The sequence below is a fragment of the Fomitopsis serialis genome (genome assembly GCF_022376445.1).
Source record: "Fomitopsis serialis strain Sig1Antser10 chromosome Unknown B0H18scaffold_216, whole genome shotgun sequence".
In the NCBI taxonomy this organism is placed as follows: domain Eukaryota; kingdom Fungi; phylum Basidiomycota; class Agaricomycetes; order Polyporales; family Fomitopsidaceae; genus Fomitopsis; species Fomitopsis serialis.
This window is the reverse complement of record NW_025955176.1, coordinates 48,135-64,082: the sequence shown is the minus strand read 5'-3', so window position 1 is coordinate 64,082 and position 15,948 is coordinate 48,135. Positions and strand designations below refer to the sequence as shown.

The 15,948-nt window shown below is 57.9% G+C and overlaps 5 protein-coding genes across 5 annotated transcripts; 4 read left to right on the top strand and 1 right to left on the bottom strand.

The window, feature by feature from the left end:
* On the bottom strand, positions 1-3,188 carry B0H18DRAFT_1216786 (uncharacterized protein). Its single transcript, XM_048036679.1, has 5 exons — positions 2,743-3,188; positions 2,453-2,645; positions 1,807-2,369; positions 1,092-1,752; positions 1-990 (listed from the first exon to the last, which is right to left on the bottom strand). Exons 1-5 carry the CDS (start codon positions 2,990-2,992, stop codon positions 222-224), a joined length of 2,436 nt encoding a protein of 811 aa, XP_047885642.1. The 5' UTR covers positions 2,993-3,188; the 3' UTR covers positions 1-221.
* A 1,360-nt stretch (positions 3,189-4,548) lies between these two features.
* B0H18DRAFT_1088278 (ankyrin repeat-containing domain protein) lies at positions 4,549-5,507 on the top strand (the record flags this gene model as incomplete). Its single annotated transcript, XM_048032231.1, has 6 exons — positions 4,549-4,626; positions 4,684-4,702; positions 4,757-4,799; positions 4,851-4,906; positions 4,958-5,085; positions 5,133-5,507. 6 exons carry the CDS (start codon positions 4,549-4,551, stop codon positions 5,505-5,507), a joined length of 699 nt encoding a protein of 232 aa, XP_047885641.1.
* A 361-nt stretch (positions 5,508-5,868) lies between these two features.
* B0H18DRAFT_1126782 (PRMT5-domain-containing protein) lies at positions 5,869-8,838 on the top strand (the record flags this gene model as incomplete). Its single annotated transcript, XM_048035220.1, has 12 exons — positions 5,869-6,160; positions 6,223-6,308; positions 6,378-6,702; positions 6,754-6,920; positions 6,985-7,170; positions 7,226-7,303; positions 7,360-7,406; positions 7,455-7,577; positions 7,633-7,808; positions 7,859-8,104; positions 8,169-8,368; positions 8,428-8,838. The coding sequence occupies 12 exons, from the start codon at positions 5,869-5,871 to the stop codon at positions 8,836-8,838; spliced, it is 2,337 nt and encodes a 778-aa protein (XP_047885640.1).
* Positions 8,839-9,107: 269 nt separating this feature from the next.
* B0H18DRAFT_1051916 (uncharacterized protein) lies at positions 9,108-10,205 on the top strand. The gene is made up of 6 exons (XM_048030975.1): positions 9,108-9,299; positions 9,354-9,376; positions 9,432-9,514; positions 9,568-9,638; positions 9,691-9,855; positions 9,912-10,205. The coding sequence occupies exons 1-6, from the start codon at positions 9,223-9,225 to the stop codon at positions 10,084-10,086; spliced, it is 594 nt and encodes a 197-aa protein (XP_047885639.1). The 5' UTR covers positions 9,108-9,222; the 3' UTR covers positions 10,087-10,205.
* A 295-nt stretch (positions 10,206-10,500) lies between these two features.
* B0H18DRAFT_1126780 (uncharacterized protein) lies at positions 10,501-15,765 on the top strand (the record flags this gene model as incomplete). Its single annotated transcript, XM_048035219.1, has 11 exons — positions 10,501-10,794; positions 10,870-10,986; positions 11,049-12,710; positions 12,768-13,196; positions 13,253-13,912; positions 13,971-14,321; positions 14,374-14,700; positions 14,754-14,996; positions 15,056-15,157; positions 15,217-15,386; positions 15,438-15,765. The coding sequence occupies 11 exons, from the start codon at positions 10,501-10,503 to the stop codon at positions 15,763-15,765; spliced, it is 4,683 nt and encodes a 1,560-aa protein (XP_047885638.1).
* Positions 15,766-15,948: the final 183 nt, after the last annotated feature.

The following is a 15,948-nucleotide window of genomic DNA, read 5'->3' as shown; positions in this document are numbered from 1 at the left end:
CTAACTAAAAACGTCTGGAGCGGGCGGACGACTCGAAGCGTCGCGTGCGCCGCGGAAGTACACGTACGAGGAGAAGGGAGATGCGCTGCTCGAGGATAAATATTACGGGAAACTACTGGGAGAGCCTTTTGCGGAACGGCGCGAGCGAGGTCCGTCTGTGAACGAGGAAACGACAATGACATGTACACTTGGCACGAAGGGAACTACCTAGCGTGCACCCTTCACTTATACGGCGACCTCCTGTTCCTCGGGTCTGCGCTGACAGGGCTCGGAGGCAGCCCTTCACGGTCGTCTTGCATCTTCATCGGCCTCTCCCGCTCGTAGCTCGCGCTGGAGAAGCTAGTGCTGAGTGGCGAACCGCCTATGGGCGACGGGGACATCCTTCCACCCGCGCTGTATGGAACCGGCACGATGGGGTCCAGGCGCGGCGGCTGACCGGGGCCCGCGAGAGGCTGCGAGTAGCTTCCATTGCTGTGAAGACTGCTGTGGCTCGACATGTGATGCAGCGACGGCTGCTGGTGCGGGTGCGGGTGCGGCGGTGCAGGCGGCGGCACTGAATAGAAGCTGTTCGAGTAGCGTCCAGGCGCGTCAGCGTGCGCGTTTTGCGGGGCATGCAAGAGTGGATGCGGGGCGCCCTGATGCGGGTGCGGGTACGGCATGTATGGCTGATGCGGGTGATGCTGCATGCCACCGCCTGGCGAGGGCGAGGGCGAGGGCGACATGGGGCCCTTGAAGCTCGGCCCAGCGTGCGCCGTTGGGGCGTACAAGTCAGGCGCGCCAGGCGAGCCGTTCGACGACGCCGATCCGAACGATGCATCGTCGTAGTAGCTACCGCGCCGCGGGAGGGACTGGTAGCCGGACGGGCCCGGCGAACCGGACGGCGAGTGGTCCTTCTGCATCGAATTGAATACCCGGTCCTTGCGGCGGCGTGACTGCTGCGAGGGCCCGCCTTCCTTCTTCGCGCGTGATCGTGCATACCTCAGTCCACATCTGTTTCGGGGGGCGTGTAAGCGAGCAGGGGTCAGCCGATGGCGTCAAAGTGTGGTCATGAGCTCGTGTATCTCTGCGCAAATGAAGAACACGGCACTTACGCGTTGCAGAGGTCCTTCTTGCCGCTGGGGCCCTTCCGCCACTCCGGGCTCTGGGTCACCTTGCAGCTCGAGCACCGCGGGACGCCCATGGGCGGGTTCCCTGTGCTGCGTCCACCGTTCCCGTACTGCTCCCTCGAGTTGTTCGACCCTCGCCTGTGAGTGACCCTTGAGGGAGGCACAGTGTCACTACCGGGAGAAGGTGGGGCCTCGTCATGTGATGGCGGTGCCGAATACGACGATCCGGAGGGTGCCCCTTGTGGGCTGTAAGGCGGGGCACCCGGATGGGCATCTAGGTACGGCGGCTGGGAAGGCCATTGATGCTGCTGGGGCGGGGGAGGTTGATGGTAGGACGAAGAACGCATGCTGCTGACCGACGGCGCCGACGAGAGAGAGTTGCCTTGAGGGTCCCATTGGTAATGAGTTTGCGAGCTTGACGATTCAGGAGGGTGCGACCAGTTGTTGCTTGCATAGTGCGAAGGCGGATAATGCGTGGAAGACATATTACTAGGGTACTGAGCGGGTAGGTGCGGCAGGTTGTATGAAGGATGAGCCGGGTCTTGGTATGGGTGGTTAGCGTAGTGCTGAGACTGGGATGCAGCGTCATTGGGATTGAGGTCGCGAGTGCTCGGGTGCACTTTGTGGCAAGCGAAGATGATAGAACCTGACCCCGTCCGGTCAGCCGTTGTTCGAGTGGAACTAGAGTTGGTGGACATACCGTGCGGGATGAAGATGCTCTCGACTTCCTTGCTATTGTCTCCTCCGAAGTGCATCGTTTGGTGTGCCTTGTACCGTCTGGTACAGCTCGTCTTGGCGTCCGTCCCACTGGAAACGGCGTTACTTATTTGAACGTCCTGCGCTAGCCGCGCGAAGTCCTTGGAAGTCGGCCCACCGGGCTCCTGGTGTTCAGGGGGCCAGCTCATGTACAACGAACGTTCCGGCAGGTTAAGCAGGATCTGAAACACCCGGCTCATGGAGAGCGGCTGCGGCACGACAGCAAGCAGGCGCTGATACAAAATCTGGACCTGCTCAGTGTTCATGTACGGTGTGCCACACCAGTTGGTCCAAGGCGTCTTGTTGTGCTCGTCGTTATCGCGAGGCGAGAGGTCCACGACCGCATGCATGAAGCACAACACGAGCCCGTCGGACGCCCAGTTGATGACGAGGTCCACAGCCATGTAGTTCGTATCCACGGAGACCTTGTCTGCGTCTGCGAACTCATGTGTAGGCCCTTGGTAACCCAGCTGCCTGCGTACACGCGAGAGGCGAGAATAGCGTACTCTGAGAGCAAATAGTTACGTCAACGAATCAATGGGCGGACGTTAGCGTATGGGACGCAGTGCGCATGGTGCGTGTATGCGTACCGGGTGACGCTCCCATGCAGTGTCCGACTCTCCAACACACTCCCCAAGTCAAGCTTTGCGGAGGCCTGCTCGTCCGGGTGGACGTAGGCCAGAAGCGACTTGCCTACTAAGAGGTCGGCCTGTTCTCCCAGGTGATGGGCGAGAACGGGATCGAGATAGATAAATTGGAGGTCCGGGGTGAGGAGGCACCAGTCTGTATGCGAGTGAAGTTAGTACTTGAGCGCCGGGGACAAAGTAACCCAGCGAGTGATCGAGGGATGATCGTAGGGGTGCAAGGGAGAAACACGTACAGCAGCGTGTCTGCCCAAGCTTTGGCAGAGAGACTGGACGATCTAGGACCGGTGACGGAGGCACGGCGTTACTCGGTGTTGGGGGTGCTGAGGCCAGCGGTGGAAGCTGGGTGACTGGCGGGAGGTTGTCGAATGACGAAAGTGGATGCATTGGGATCCTCGAAACGGAGCTGTGTATGGGCGGGAGCTGCGCGACGTCCGAGTGGGAAAGGCCGTCGTAGTTCCGCTGGGAAGAAGTGAGAAAGCTCATGGTATAGGGTACGAGGACTAGGGGAGACGTAGGGTACGGCTGCGGCGGGCTTAAACCAACGGAGTAGAGTAGGGCGCCAGCGAGGCTGGCTGGCTGCGAGGAATGGGTGGGAGGAGAAAGAAGAGGGCGAGGGGCGTGGCTGCCGTCGTTGTTGAGAACAAGAAGGGGGCACACAGGGGCAGCGGCCTCTGTGGCGACACGGGCGAGGCAAGTCAACACGAACAACCCCAGGTCATCGGACCGCACCGAACTCAGCCCGGCGTCGTTTCGTCGATCGCACCCAAACTCTGATTACGTTGCTCGCTCGGTGCTACCTGTCTCTACGGCGCGCTGCCCTTCGCGCTGCCCCGCCCCCGCTGCCAGCGCAGCACCACCGCGGACGGGGGCGCGAGCGACCGCGCCAGCGCGTCACGTTCTCCTGCCAAATTAGGCGGGCAAAGGACGACATGTCTGCATCCGCGCGGCCGCGCACATGCCCGTGTGTCCGGGGCCCGTCGCCACACATGAATGGAATCCTCGCAGCTCGCCCATCCTCCGCCCCCGCGCGATCACGCCCGCGGCCACCAGGGATGCTGCGCTGGCACTGGCGGGCGCGCGCGGTGGGGGTGCGCCAAACTGGGACATGGCCGTGGGCGTGGGGCGGAAGATCAACCTCCGATCACAAGATCCGCTTCTCGCGATCGTCAGGACAGCCATAATCACGCCCGAGGTCGTCGATCGAGCAGCCCATCTCGCCCAGCGGACGCGGGCAGCGAGGACGAGGGCGTGATCGACGCCGCGCACTGGCCACCGCAGCGAACTCTGCGCGCACCAGCACAAGGACGAGGCGTACGACCGACGACTTCTTTCTCCGGACACGCGAGAAGCCTCCTGACACCCCAACAGTGATAGCTCGGCATCCATGCCAGGGTGAAGAGGACGCTCCTCCTCGTCACAGCGCTACGCATGACACCGGGGAACGTCGCAGTGGCATGCCTTGCAACAAAGGGAGGATATATTGCGTCCAGCGAATTGTGAAGCCGACATATGGAATTTTGCCTGGGACGCACTTCACGGACCTTGCTGACACGAGGTATCCTACTGTTTCCGTGCTACGTGGGATGTCCGATGTGCTAATGAGGGTGAAGGAGCGCAGGCCTACTCTCCCACTGACTGAGTATAACCTCGTCACCAAGGTGCACAGCCCTACATATGTACTTACGAGGAGGGGCAGGCACACCTTGCGGCCAGCATCTGTACCTGAAGCACTGACAACATATGAGGCCCTGCTCCAGGCTTTGAACGCCGCCCGTCACATCGTGAATCCTTGCGCACGCCCCGCATCCTCAGCTTGCGTTCTTGTGCTAGGGAAATACGCGTAAATACGCCATTCTCCTGGGGCAACGCCGGAGAAATGGACCGGCACTTCGGAGGCGAGCCAAAGTGAACCGCGATGATGATCGGCGCGAGCTCGCTTGCCGCCGGCTTCCCTGTGACGCAACCGTCACGGGATCCCCCGTAGCGTGACACCGCGTTGACAGGCGCTCAAACGCGATCGAGAGTTGTGCAAAACGACCATGCCTGTCCCGACGCGAGTGCGGTACGAGAAGAATATTTGGGTCGCCGCGGGCGACGGCGACCTCGAGCGTGTGAGGGTGAGTGCTTATGATTATGCTAGATAAGGATGCATGCTAATGTAACGTGCACCGCAGAAACTCGTCGAGGACCAAGGTCCGTAGCCATGAAGTTTACTCGCCGACGACTCGACGCTGAAAAGGCGTGCAGCGCTATCGGCCAATATCCCTGACGAGAACACGTATACGCCGATGTGCGTTTTATCGCTTGATGAAGATTGAACCTAGCTCACGCTATAGGGAAGGCATGCCGCTGCTTCTTACGGACAGCTCCATGTTCTCGACTACCTTGTCTCCAAAGGTCATTGTCCCGTACCCTAAGGCCGGCTCACACACCGAAATGTTTATGTAGGAGGGGACGTAAACATCACCGACAACGACGGCGATACACCATTGTACGTAGTCGAGAACATCGAGACCGCGCGTTGGCTCGTCGAACACGGGGCTACTGTCGAGAGGCAGAATAGCGAGGGTATCTCGGTGACTAGCGTTTTCTCTTCGAAGAAGCTTTCGTCGCTAACCAGCAGGTAGCCGGCGCAATACCTAGAGGAAGACTTCCCGAGGTCGCCGCATACCTTCACAGCCTAACAGCTACCACGGACCCAGCGTCAGCGGCATCATCTCTCACACAACCATCACAGCACGCCCAAAACCTTGCGTCAGAACATCTCACGTCGTCGCTCATCCAGTCCGTGCAGGACGTAATGCAGCGTGCTGAAGCCGAGGGGAGAAATCCCGACGAAGAGCTTCGGCAGGTCGTGGGGAGGACAGTGCTGGAAGGAGTGGTTACTGGGTACGGTATGAGCACACTGGGTGGGCAGCGGAGGGAAAATGCCGAGGATGGTCCGACAGAGGGTCCGAAGCGAACACGCATGGATGACGGGAACAACGGACAAGGTTGACGGGGCCCATACGAAGCGATGTTTTGCGCTTGTGCAGTTGAAGTTGTAGCAGTAGTTGCACCTATATGTAGCTGAACACAGATACGCAGATTCTGAGGACGCCCTCACCAGCGATTTCCTGAGCGCATACGCGGTCGATCATGATCGCTGCATGGTCCAGCGCGAGTCGTCTAGGTCATCACGAACTTACGTCTGAGATGCTGTGCGCACCGTCTGCGAGACTGCAACAACGCAGAAAGCAGCCTCAGTGAGTCCAACTTGAGTCTGCTCGACCTTGGTTCGACCCACCACCCATGCACCATCCTACCTCCGTCCACCACCCCAGCGCGCTCTCCCGCCGACCTCCAAAATTGGCGCCGTCATGTCGACCTTCACGAAGCACCTCTCCCTCGCGGACCTCCAATCACCTGGCGGCAGCGGCGCGGGCGCAGACGGCGAGACACCGATCCTGAAGGCCGTTGCGGACGCGCGATCCCAAGACTACGCGGGGATATGCTGCCCGCTCACGACGGACGCCTGGCGCGCGCGCTGGCGGGGCATGTGCCTCCTCCCCGCGGACGACGGGCACGACAAGGTGGAGATCGAGCGGCGGGCGGAGGCGTGGCGGGCGACGCCGGCTTTCGAGAGAGATGAGGTGACGATGACGAGACTGGGTGCGTCCTGGGATGTGTGTGACCCGGACGACGGCGGCCGTACTGAGATGGCGAGCGTGCAGATGAGGCGGAGGGCGTGGTCGCCGTTGCGTCCGAGTGGTTGGAATTGGACGCGACCGACGACTGGGTGCGGCATGATTCGGAGACGGTGTGTATCTCGTCGTTCTGCATCTGGGTTGCCGGTGACTGACATGAATACACACGGCATGGTCTATAGGCACTCCTCCAAGAACTCGCATATGCATCCTACCTCAACATCACGTCTGCGATACTACCCCCACCGAAGCACCGATCGCAGCTCGCATCGTATGCCCGGGCGGTGAACACCTGCCTGAACGCGGTACCCTACATGGAGCTCTCCGTCTGTATACCCATCTACGACCCCGTCATGCTGCACGCATCTTCATCCGCGGGGTCCGCTGTCAATATCACCACTGTGTCAAGCCCGAGTGTGCTCTTCAGCGACGAGCCCAGTGTGGCGACCTGGGAGATGTGGGATGCGATCCGGACAGTCTGCGAGTATAATCCGCGACTGACACTCAGTGCGTATGCGCGGATTTGTGATGCCATTAGTACCTGACATCTACTCGCAGCGCTGGACTTGACACCCCCGATGCCTTCCGTGATCAGCGTTCTGAGCCAATGGTCTGCAGAGCCCGTACGACATATATTCTTGCCTGCGTCTGCATTTATCGCGAACGCGAAGGGATACCCAGTACTGCCAAAGGTAGCGCAAGGCTTTCTTCGGGACATCATGAAGGTTAGGACGACTTCTGTGTTATTCGAGCCAAACTCGCAAAGGACTCACCGTGTTTCCTCTACAGCTGAGACCTAATGTTATCCTGTCAGGTACCACGGCAGGTCGACATAAGAACGGCGGGGAGGTTGTCTATTCGCAGTACGTACGACATCTGGAGAAGACCAGTCCCGCGTACAAGGCATCGAAAACTCAGGGGACCGTGGAGAACTTCGCGCAGGGATACCAAGATTACTTACAAGCTCCTCTACAGGTAAGGCGCCACTCAGACGATGATGTCGGCGTGATACTGAGACCAGAGAGTCAAGCCCTTGATGGACAACCTACAAAGCGTTACGTACCAGACATTCGAGCAGGATCCAGTCAAGTATAGACAATACGAGGAGGTATGTTCTTCGGTGTGTCAAGTCCATCAGGTTATGAACCCCGAGACGACGGACAGGCGGTTTACGCAGCAATCGTAGAATGGCCCAACAAGGCTGACAAAATGTTTGTGTTACGCTTCTGACGGTTTCACCTAGTTCTTACCGAGGATAGGATACTATGTGTCGCCGGGGCAGGCCGTGGTCCTTTGGTTGCGCGGTGCCTGAAGGCCCTCCAACGGGCCAGCCGAGAGGGCTTGGTCTATGCACTTGAGAAGAACCCGAATGCTTATGTCACGTACGCACTACCTCTCCTCGCCCGTTACGCATCCCCTGAGCCTCCCGGAGTGAAGATTACAGCAGCGCGTACACGATGACTGGGGCGAGAGCGTGAAGCTATTCTTCGGTGACATGCGGACCTTCGAACTGCCCGAGAAGGTGGACATACTTGTCAGCGAACTGCTGGGGTCTTTTGGAGACAACGAGCTTAGTCCTGAGTGCTTGGATGGGGCGATGCGCTTCTTGAAACGTGAGTGAACATGCCCCTACCTCGTTGACGAGATTGACACCTCGGTGCAGCGGAAGGCATATCGATACCTGCCTCGTATACCGCACACATAGCGCCGCTATCCTCGTCAAAGCTGTTCAATGAAACCAGGGCCACAAAAGACGTAAAAGCAGCTGAAACGCCTTACGTGGTGATGTTCCAGGCCATCAACATTCTGAGCGGTAATGGCGGAGGCCTTAGCGGCAATTGTGGACCCAAGGTCCAGGAATGCTGGGAGTTTGAACACCCTCGGAAGGACGCTGTGCTCAACGAACAAGGTACGTATGACACAACCTTGTACGCTGGGAGGTTATTAATACGATGTACGTGTACGTGTACTAGGCCTACCACCTACGAATAGTCATAATGCGCGATCCGCACAGCTCACGTTCCACATACCCCACGCGGGCATCCTGCACGGCCTAGCCGGATACTTCGAAGCGGTACTCTACCGCAACATCGGCCTGAGCATACACCCAGACCGGATGCAATACATCTCGAAGAACATGCTGAGCTGGTTCCCGCTACTTTTCCCGTTTAAGGTTCGTTTGATCCGTCGCGGTGCCGGTTCTCTGTGTCGTTCGTCTGACACTGCCGCCAGGAACCGCTATATCTTCCGAGCTCATCAGAACTCCACGTCTCAATCTGGCGCCTGACGAACCAGCGGCAGGTCTGGTACGAGTGGTACGCGGAGGCGTTCTTGCCAGTGCCAGGCTCGACGTCTATGCGAGCGAAGACGGACGCAGAGAGCGCACGGCCGTCTCGCAGCGACTCGCTGGATGGGTTATCGGTGACGCGGAGTGATTCCCGCGAAGGGTGGCTAGTATCTGTCCGGTCGACGCCTGTTCTGTCGCCGAGTCCGATGGCAGACGCGGTCGACATCCCACCTATCGAGATTGACTCGAACGCAGCTATGGAGGATGATGCGGCAAACAAAAACATCGGGCTGATAAAGATCGGACAGACGAGTCTTCACAATCCCAAGGGTCGTAGCAGTTGGATAGGGCTTTAAAACAAATTTTGTACCGAATTATTCCTTGCATCACAACTTCTTGCAGTCTGAAGGGGAATCATGCTCATGCTCGCAAACTATATGTACTTGTCCAGCTATTCATTCCTCTTGACTGGCCGTCCTGCCCAGGAGGATGGAAGGAAGACAAGCGCGGGTCACAGCATATGGATTCTTGGATTCCAAGAATAGCGGCGTGGGAGGGGCTGTCAGGAATTGGGGCGCCGCTCGTTTGCCGCAACGCGCGCTACTACATAAACCGGATCCGTCTTCTCGCTGCAACCCAACTCGGCTCCTGTCTTTTCGACGACGACGACATCTGTACAAGCCTGCCAGGCGCACCATTCCGCTCTTTGCAACACGCACACTCCTTAGATCTCAGCAACAATGAAGTATTTCGCGTCTCTCGCTGCGTTCGCCGCCGTCGTCCCTGCCCTCGTGAGTGGTCTGACTGTCAACACCATGTGAGCTTTCCGTAGAGGGAATGAGGTTGAGTAATGATCTGACAAATCCCCTAGCACCACTGGCGTCAATGAGTGTGGTATGCTGCGATGGCGCGTGAAGTATTGGTGTGTGCTGACGCGTTGTGCCCGCAGAGCCCGTGCTCTTCACCTGGAACGGTGGAGTTGCTCCCTACTTTTTGTCCCTCGTCCCGAACAAGGACACCAGTGCTGCGGCGGTAAGTATGCCCGTAGTGGTGTTCAAAGCAAATGCCTGACGGTGGTCGTGCAGATCAAGAACTTTGGTCAGATTAGCGGTACCAGCTACACCTGGACCGTTGACCTGGCCCAAGGCACTTCCTTGTAAGTACTGTAACGACCGTCTTTTGCTGGTATTAATTAGTATCGTCATTAGCACGACTGTGCTGAAGGACAGCACTGGCGCCAACGCTTTGTCTGACCAGCAGACCGTCGCCTCTGGCTCTGGCACGAGCTGTGTGAACACCTCTGTGACGGAGAGTGGTGGCTCTGTTGGTACTGCTTCCGCGACCGCTGCGACGAACGGTGCCAGCACTGCTGCGTAAGTCGCTTTTCCTGTCACCCAAGCTGTTACAATGGAATCTCATCTTCGAGCAGGGCGTCCACGACTGGTGCATCGGCTGCCAAGTCCTCGGGCTCGGCTTCTGGCTCGGCCTCGTCCAGCGCGGCTAAGACCTCTTCGACCAACAGCAGCAACGGCGCTGGCCGCACCTCCGTTGGTGCTTTCGGTCTTACTGCGTTGATGGGCTTGGTTGGCGCGGCTCTCTTCTGAACTCTGGACCGTTGTTGTTGTGATTCATAGTTACCTATTTCCTTGGACGGTCGTGTCATAGAATTTCGGTAATCAGGATCTCTGTAAACCTCTTACTCTATGCACACATGCCTTCCGAACTACTGTGTGCTGGCTGCTCCGAACCAGGTTCCTGATCGTTAGCGCTGGAAGGCGAATAGAGTCGCAACGTACGATCACGTGATGAAGTCGCGTAAAGACCCGGGCACGAGGTCCGACACGATCCTGTATGGCACACGAGCGCCCTGCAGAACCATTGTGCTTTCTTTTCTCTCTCTGACAGCACACTAACCCCCGCCGCTGGACGACACCGACCAGCACCTCACTTGATTGCGCCAGCACATTACTACTTATAACGACACCTCACGCGTATCATCAAGTCTTCGCTTCGTGGACATGTCCGTCACGGTGGCGGAAGGCGAACCAACCATTCCGGTTCTGGCAGATGCTACAAACGCGCCGCACACGACTTACGAGACTGGGAAGCTGGAGGAAACCGACCTTGCTGTTGACAAACAACCTGACGTGGACGCGCCTGTTGCGGTCGAATTGACGGAGGCTGCCGCAGAGCCCGAGAAGGCTTCAGAGATCGCTGAGGAAGTGAGGGCGGAAGTAGATGAGGACGCGTTATCTGCTGAGCCAGTGACTGTGATGAACGGCGAGAAGGATGAGGTGCATGAGAATGGAGAGGTGCGTGTGCTAGTTCTCACTCAACCCTCATACGTGGCTCATACCATTGCATTGCAATGCTCGCTGGCTGCCCAGGCCGACGTCGGAGAGCCGGAGATCGATGCAAAGGCTGCTGTGGCCGACGCCACGGCATCAGACGCGTCGCACGCTGTAAAGAGTGACGTCCCCGCAAATGGTCATGCGCCACACCACGTAAGTGTATTAGCCTCTTGACGCGTCGTCCATGTGATTGATAGCTAAACGCGCGACTATAGGACGCTGACGAGAGCGAGAGTGCGGCACGCGAGCCCGAAGTTGAGGCTGTCGACGAAATTACCGTGTCAATTGAGGTGGAACAGCCGACCACCGACGCTCCCACCGAATCCATAGTACCTGTCGAGGTGGCAGCGCTCGAGGAGAACGTGCCGGAGGCTCAAGCAGAGGAAGTCGTCGAGAGCAAGGTCGAAGAGGAGCTGCCTGCCTCCGCTGCCGCACCCTCGGAGCCAACACCGACGGACGAGCCCTCGGACGTCCTTGTAGAGGAAGCACCTACGCACGCAGTCGCACTCGAGCCCGTTGCAGTGACGGAGGCTGCTGAACAAGACACGCCAGCTGCAGAGAGTCACACTATCTTGACGGACGAGACGCCTGCTCTAGAGGAAGACGGCAGCGTGGTAGAGGAGACAATCCATGTCTCAGAGCCGTCCGACATCGAGGACGCGCCGCCTGCGGCTGCAAAGGTTTCGCCGGAGGCCGAGACGAGTGTGGTTGATGAGGCACCTACGGAAGAGGTCGCCGCCACAGAGAGCGAGATTATAGCAGAGGCGGTTTCGGTCGCGGACGCGGCTGTACCAGCCGAAGAAACCGCGACTGTCCCTGAACAGGAAGCACCAGCGTTCGTAGAGGAGGCTATCGTGGCAAGTGAACCCATCACAGAGGAGACTATCCCATCAAGCGAACCTGTCGCCGAGGAGCCACCTACCGCGGAAGTACCGACACCGGCTGAAGAGCCTGTTGCCTCTGAAGAGGCTGATGTAACCGAAGCAGCCGTCGAGGTGGCCGCGATCGAGGAACCTTCTGCTTCAACAGAAACAGCAGCGGCGGACGAGGTTCCTGCGATCGAAGACCTGGTGCCTCTTGTCGAGGAGTTAACTGCGTCGGCCGAGCCCGCTGCCGAAGAACTCGTCGCTGAAGAACCTGTCGTGGCGGAAGAACCCATTGTAGTTGCAGAACCTATCGCCGCAGAGGAACCCGTCGCCGCAGAGGAATCCGTCGTCACAGAGGAACTCGTTGTTGCTGAGGAACCTGTCGCCACAGAGGAACTCGTCGATGAGGAACTTGTTGCTGTAGAGGAACCCGTCGTTGCTGAGGAACTCGTTGCTGTAGAGGAGCCTGTTGCTGCTGAAGAATCCGTCTCTGTGGAGGAACACGCCGTTATCGAAGAACCCGTCTCTGCAGAGGAACTCGTCGTCGAAGAATTAGCCACCGTTGAGGAGTCGGTTCCTGTTGAAGAGACCGTGCCCGTGGCCGGGGAGGCAGCGCCAGCTGTTGAGGTGGTAGTTGACGTCGACGTCGCACCTACAGTGGCAGAAGCTATCGAAGAAGCAACCGCAGCAGAGCCTGTGGTGGATCAGGCAACGCCTGCTGAGGACACAGCGACTGATACCGAGGATTTGGTGGAGGTGGTTGAAGAACCGTCGACGGAGTCTGTCGAGGACCCGGTCGGAGAGGCTGTTGTTACCGAGACGGTGGCTACAGTCGTCTCAGAGGTCCCTGTTGCAGTGAACGAGGAAACTGTTGCAGTGAACGAGGAAATTGTTGCGGTCGAGGAAGCGGCTGCTATCGAAGAAGCGGTTCCTGTGGAGGTGGCAGCTGAGGAGGTAGCTGAGGCTCAACCTGAAAGCGAAGCTGTTCCTGCCGCGGAAGAGACGACCACAGTGAGTACGATCAAAGATTTCGATCTTTAGTGATTCTGACCAGTGGATACTATGCAGGAATCCATTGTTGCAGTCGAGGCACCACCCGAGGAAGTTGCTGGAGAGCCATTCGTTATCGAAGTTGTGACAGAGTCGGCTCCTGGGGTTGAAGAGGTCATCCAGCAAGAAGTGCTACCTGCTCTTGAGACGGACGTCGTTCCTGATGAACCCTCGGAAAGTATCGCTGCAGATGCGACAGTACCTTCTGACGCGCCCCTCAGTGACGAGGCTGTTTCCGCAGAGGCGCCAGTCCTCGAAGAGAGCGTGACTTCTACTATCGTCGTTCCCATCATGGACGAGGCTTCTGCCGTTCCGGAAGCCGTTGTTGACCCAGCGGCCATCTCTGCAGAGGAGAGTATACCTTCCGTGGTGGACAGCCAGCTGGACGTTGCTGTAGCTGAAGTGGTTGCGGACAACGTCGAGGTATCTGGCGACAACGTGGTAGAGGTGTGTTCCAACCTTATGTCCGGATTGAGATATCGAGTACCTAAACAACACTGCAGGCCGGAAATGAGGCACCCGAATCTTCCACGAGTGACGAAGAACACGTGGTTAGGTCAATTGGGGAGGCTATCGCTGCTGCTGCCGCTTTAGCGACTGTCGTCATCGGCGTGGCGAATGAATCGTCCTCCGATGATGCTGTTGCCTCTGCCGATGAAACTGTCGTTCCACTGGAGCATGCTGCATCGGAGGCTGAATTTGTCAAGGCCGTGGAAGAACTACCGATTGAAGGCGCGTTCACTGTCCCAGCCGTCCCCGAAACTGGCGTAGAATCAGCAGAGGCCGCAGTCGAGGCAACTGGCATTGATGCTGTCGCGGAGGAACCAGTAATCGAAGAAGTATCAGACGTGGCTCCTGCAGTCACCGTGGTGGTCGAAGACGCCGTGGGCGAGACTGCGGTCGTAGCCGACGCAACCATCGACTCTGAGATCACGGCACCTGCCTCCATAGAGCGTCCGAAGTCACCGTGGACGCCATCCTACAGCGTTGTGAGGCAGGGGTCGGAGAGTCTCTCTCCTGAGGAGGTCGAAGGACTGGAACAACTTCCTCCTCCTGTAGCAGAGGTCCAAGCGACCCTGGAAGTTGTGGATACGACAATCGCGGTCCCAGTTATTTTGACGGAAGTGGTTGAAGAGCCGGCAAATGACCTTCAGCCGACAGAGGTAAATGTCCGCTGTGTTACAGGTGTCATCGTGCTGACGACGCTCGTTTTCTGTCCAGTCCGCCATTGACGAGTCTAGCAATGCGTCTGGTGAGGTACCGAAGTCGCCCTCTTGGCTTCGCTCGTATTCTGTCAGCTCTCAGGGTCCTAGTCCAGCGCACTCGCCTCAGGTCGTAGCCGTTGATATCGAGGCAGTGCAACCGGTCGAGGACGCAGAGGCAATCGCTCCGTCAGCACAAGACGAAGATGCAGCAAATGCGCCGGAATCACAAGCATCCACGGCCGCAGAAGCGGATGTGACCGTGCCTGCTCCGCAAGCTGTTGAGATCGAGGTGACACGGGTAGAGAGCGAACCTGATCCGAGTGAAGCTCCAGTCGTCCAGATCGTCACGACTGAGGTTGTGGCCGAGGTGAGTACTTTGTTCGTCCTGTCATTCACTTACTAATGGTGTTTGGACATAGCCCGAAGTCGAACCGTCTGCTTCTGTAGAAACTACAGAGGAAGCACCTAAATCTCCTTGGGTCCGGTCATATGCTGTCAGCTCCCAAGGTACAACTCCTGCACACAAGCCCGTGGCGACGGCAAACGAAGACGTCGAAGAGATACAACCGTTGACCGCAGCCGTCGCTGTGGCCGCAGTTGAAGCGGTTCCTGCGGTCTTTCCTGAATCGACTCCTGTTGCTGACGTCGCCTCCACGGAAGAGCACAAAGACGAACCTGCACCCGCCGAACCCGTCATTGTCCTGACCTCCGAGCCGGAACAGGTTGTTCCTGAGATTGCAGCGCCCGTTCGTATCTCATTGTTGTGCGACGCACAGAGATTGACGTTGTTTTCTTGTAGATACCAGAGCCGGCCGCTGCGCCTGCTGTTGTCGAGATTGAGAGACCGAAGTCCCCTTGGACTCCGTCATATTCAGTCTCTCGACAAGGTACTACCCCTCTCAGTGCTCCCGTGGCGAGCGAGGAGAAGGAGGTGGAGCATATTGAAGAGCTACCTGCTCCTCTGGCACCAATTGTAACAGTCTCCTCAGAGTCGCCAGTCGAAGATTATGCAACGGATTCAGGGGTTTCTGCTGAGGTGGTTGTAAGTCCATGACTGTTGATGGTGTTTAATCCTAGCCTAATAAGTCTCACCTCGTCTAGGAACTACCGCCTCGTCCATGGACGCCATCGTATTCAGTCACCTCGCAGGGTCCTGGTACGCCCGGGCTGAAAGAGGTTGAGGTCGAGCCTGAGGAAACCACAGTGAGTGATATGTCATATTAACCCGCCCAATAAAGTTCTGACGGTATTGGCTATGTTAGGACCCGCCGCCTCGCCCATGGACACCATCGTACACAGTTACGACACAGGGCCCAGACACTACAGCAGAGGCAGTCGATGTGCAAGCCTCAGAAACGCAACCAGCTGCCCTGGAGAGCGACAAGCATGCCTTCCCGACGACAGAGGGAGGTAGCAAGGGCATCGCCACCAAGTGAGCTAATCTTGGCTAAGCGACCTCTACCCACTGACGGGAGTTTTGCAGGCCTAGCCTAGCACGTCTAGTACCACTCGATGAGAACGAGCAGCTGCAGACTGAGCAAGTGGCCCACGTTGAGGTCCAGCCTCCGTCGCCGACGACGATTCGCACTAGGCACGAGTCGACAACGTCGTCGCGATTCTTCCCTGGCGGTTGGTTCTCAAGCTCGCCCAAGCTCCCTGAAGAGCTCACTTCGCATGAAATTGCGGAGGGCGAGTTCCTCAAGAGCCCTAGCAGTGCCGTCGCATCGCCTGGGCTCGAGGTACCAGCGAATACCCCGATTGATGGCAAGATCGACGAAGAGAAGAGGGGCAGGTGGTGCACAATAATGTGAATGAATGTTGTTGGTTTTACGAATGCTCTGACGACCGATATGTCTATATTTACTTACGGGTCTCTTGTCTTATACATCACTTACGCCTCGTTTATCCCCCCCCCCCCTCTCCGCACTTGCTGTTGAGTCACATGCATACCTTACTACCCACATTCACCGAATGAACGCGAATAGACTTTGGTA

Excerpts from the sequence above, each read along its gene's own strand:
- B0H18DRAFT_1216786 (XM_048036679.1), bottom strand. The coding sequence starts at position 2,992 with ATGAGCTTTCTCACTTCTTCCCAGCGGAACTACGACGGCCTTTCCCAC. Across the intron at positions 2,370-2,452 it reads CTGCATGGGAGCGTCACCCG|AGTACGCTATTCTCGCCTCT; the intron begins GTACGCATACAC and ends ATTTGCTCTCAG. Across the intron at positions 991-1,091 it reads AAGAAGGACCTCTGCAACGC|ATGTGGACTGAGGTATGCAC; the intron begins GTAAGTGCCGTG and ends CCCCCGAAACAG.
- B0H18DRAFT_1051916 (XM_048030975.1), top strand. The coding sequence starts at position 9,223 with ATGAAGTATTTCGCGTCTCTCGCTGCGTTCGCCGCCGTCGTCCCTGCC. Across the intron at positions 9,300-9,353 it reads GGTCTGACTGTCAACACCAT|CACCACTGGCGTCAATGAGT; the intron begins GTGAGCTTTCCG and ends CAAATCCCCTAG. Across the intron at positions 9,377-9,431 it reads CACTGGCGTCAATGAGTGTG|AGCCCGTGCTCTTCACCTGG; the intron begins GTATGCTGCGAT and ends TTGTGCCCGCAG.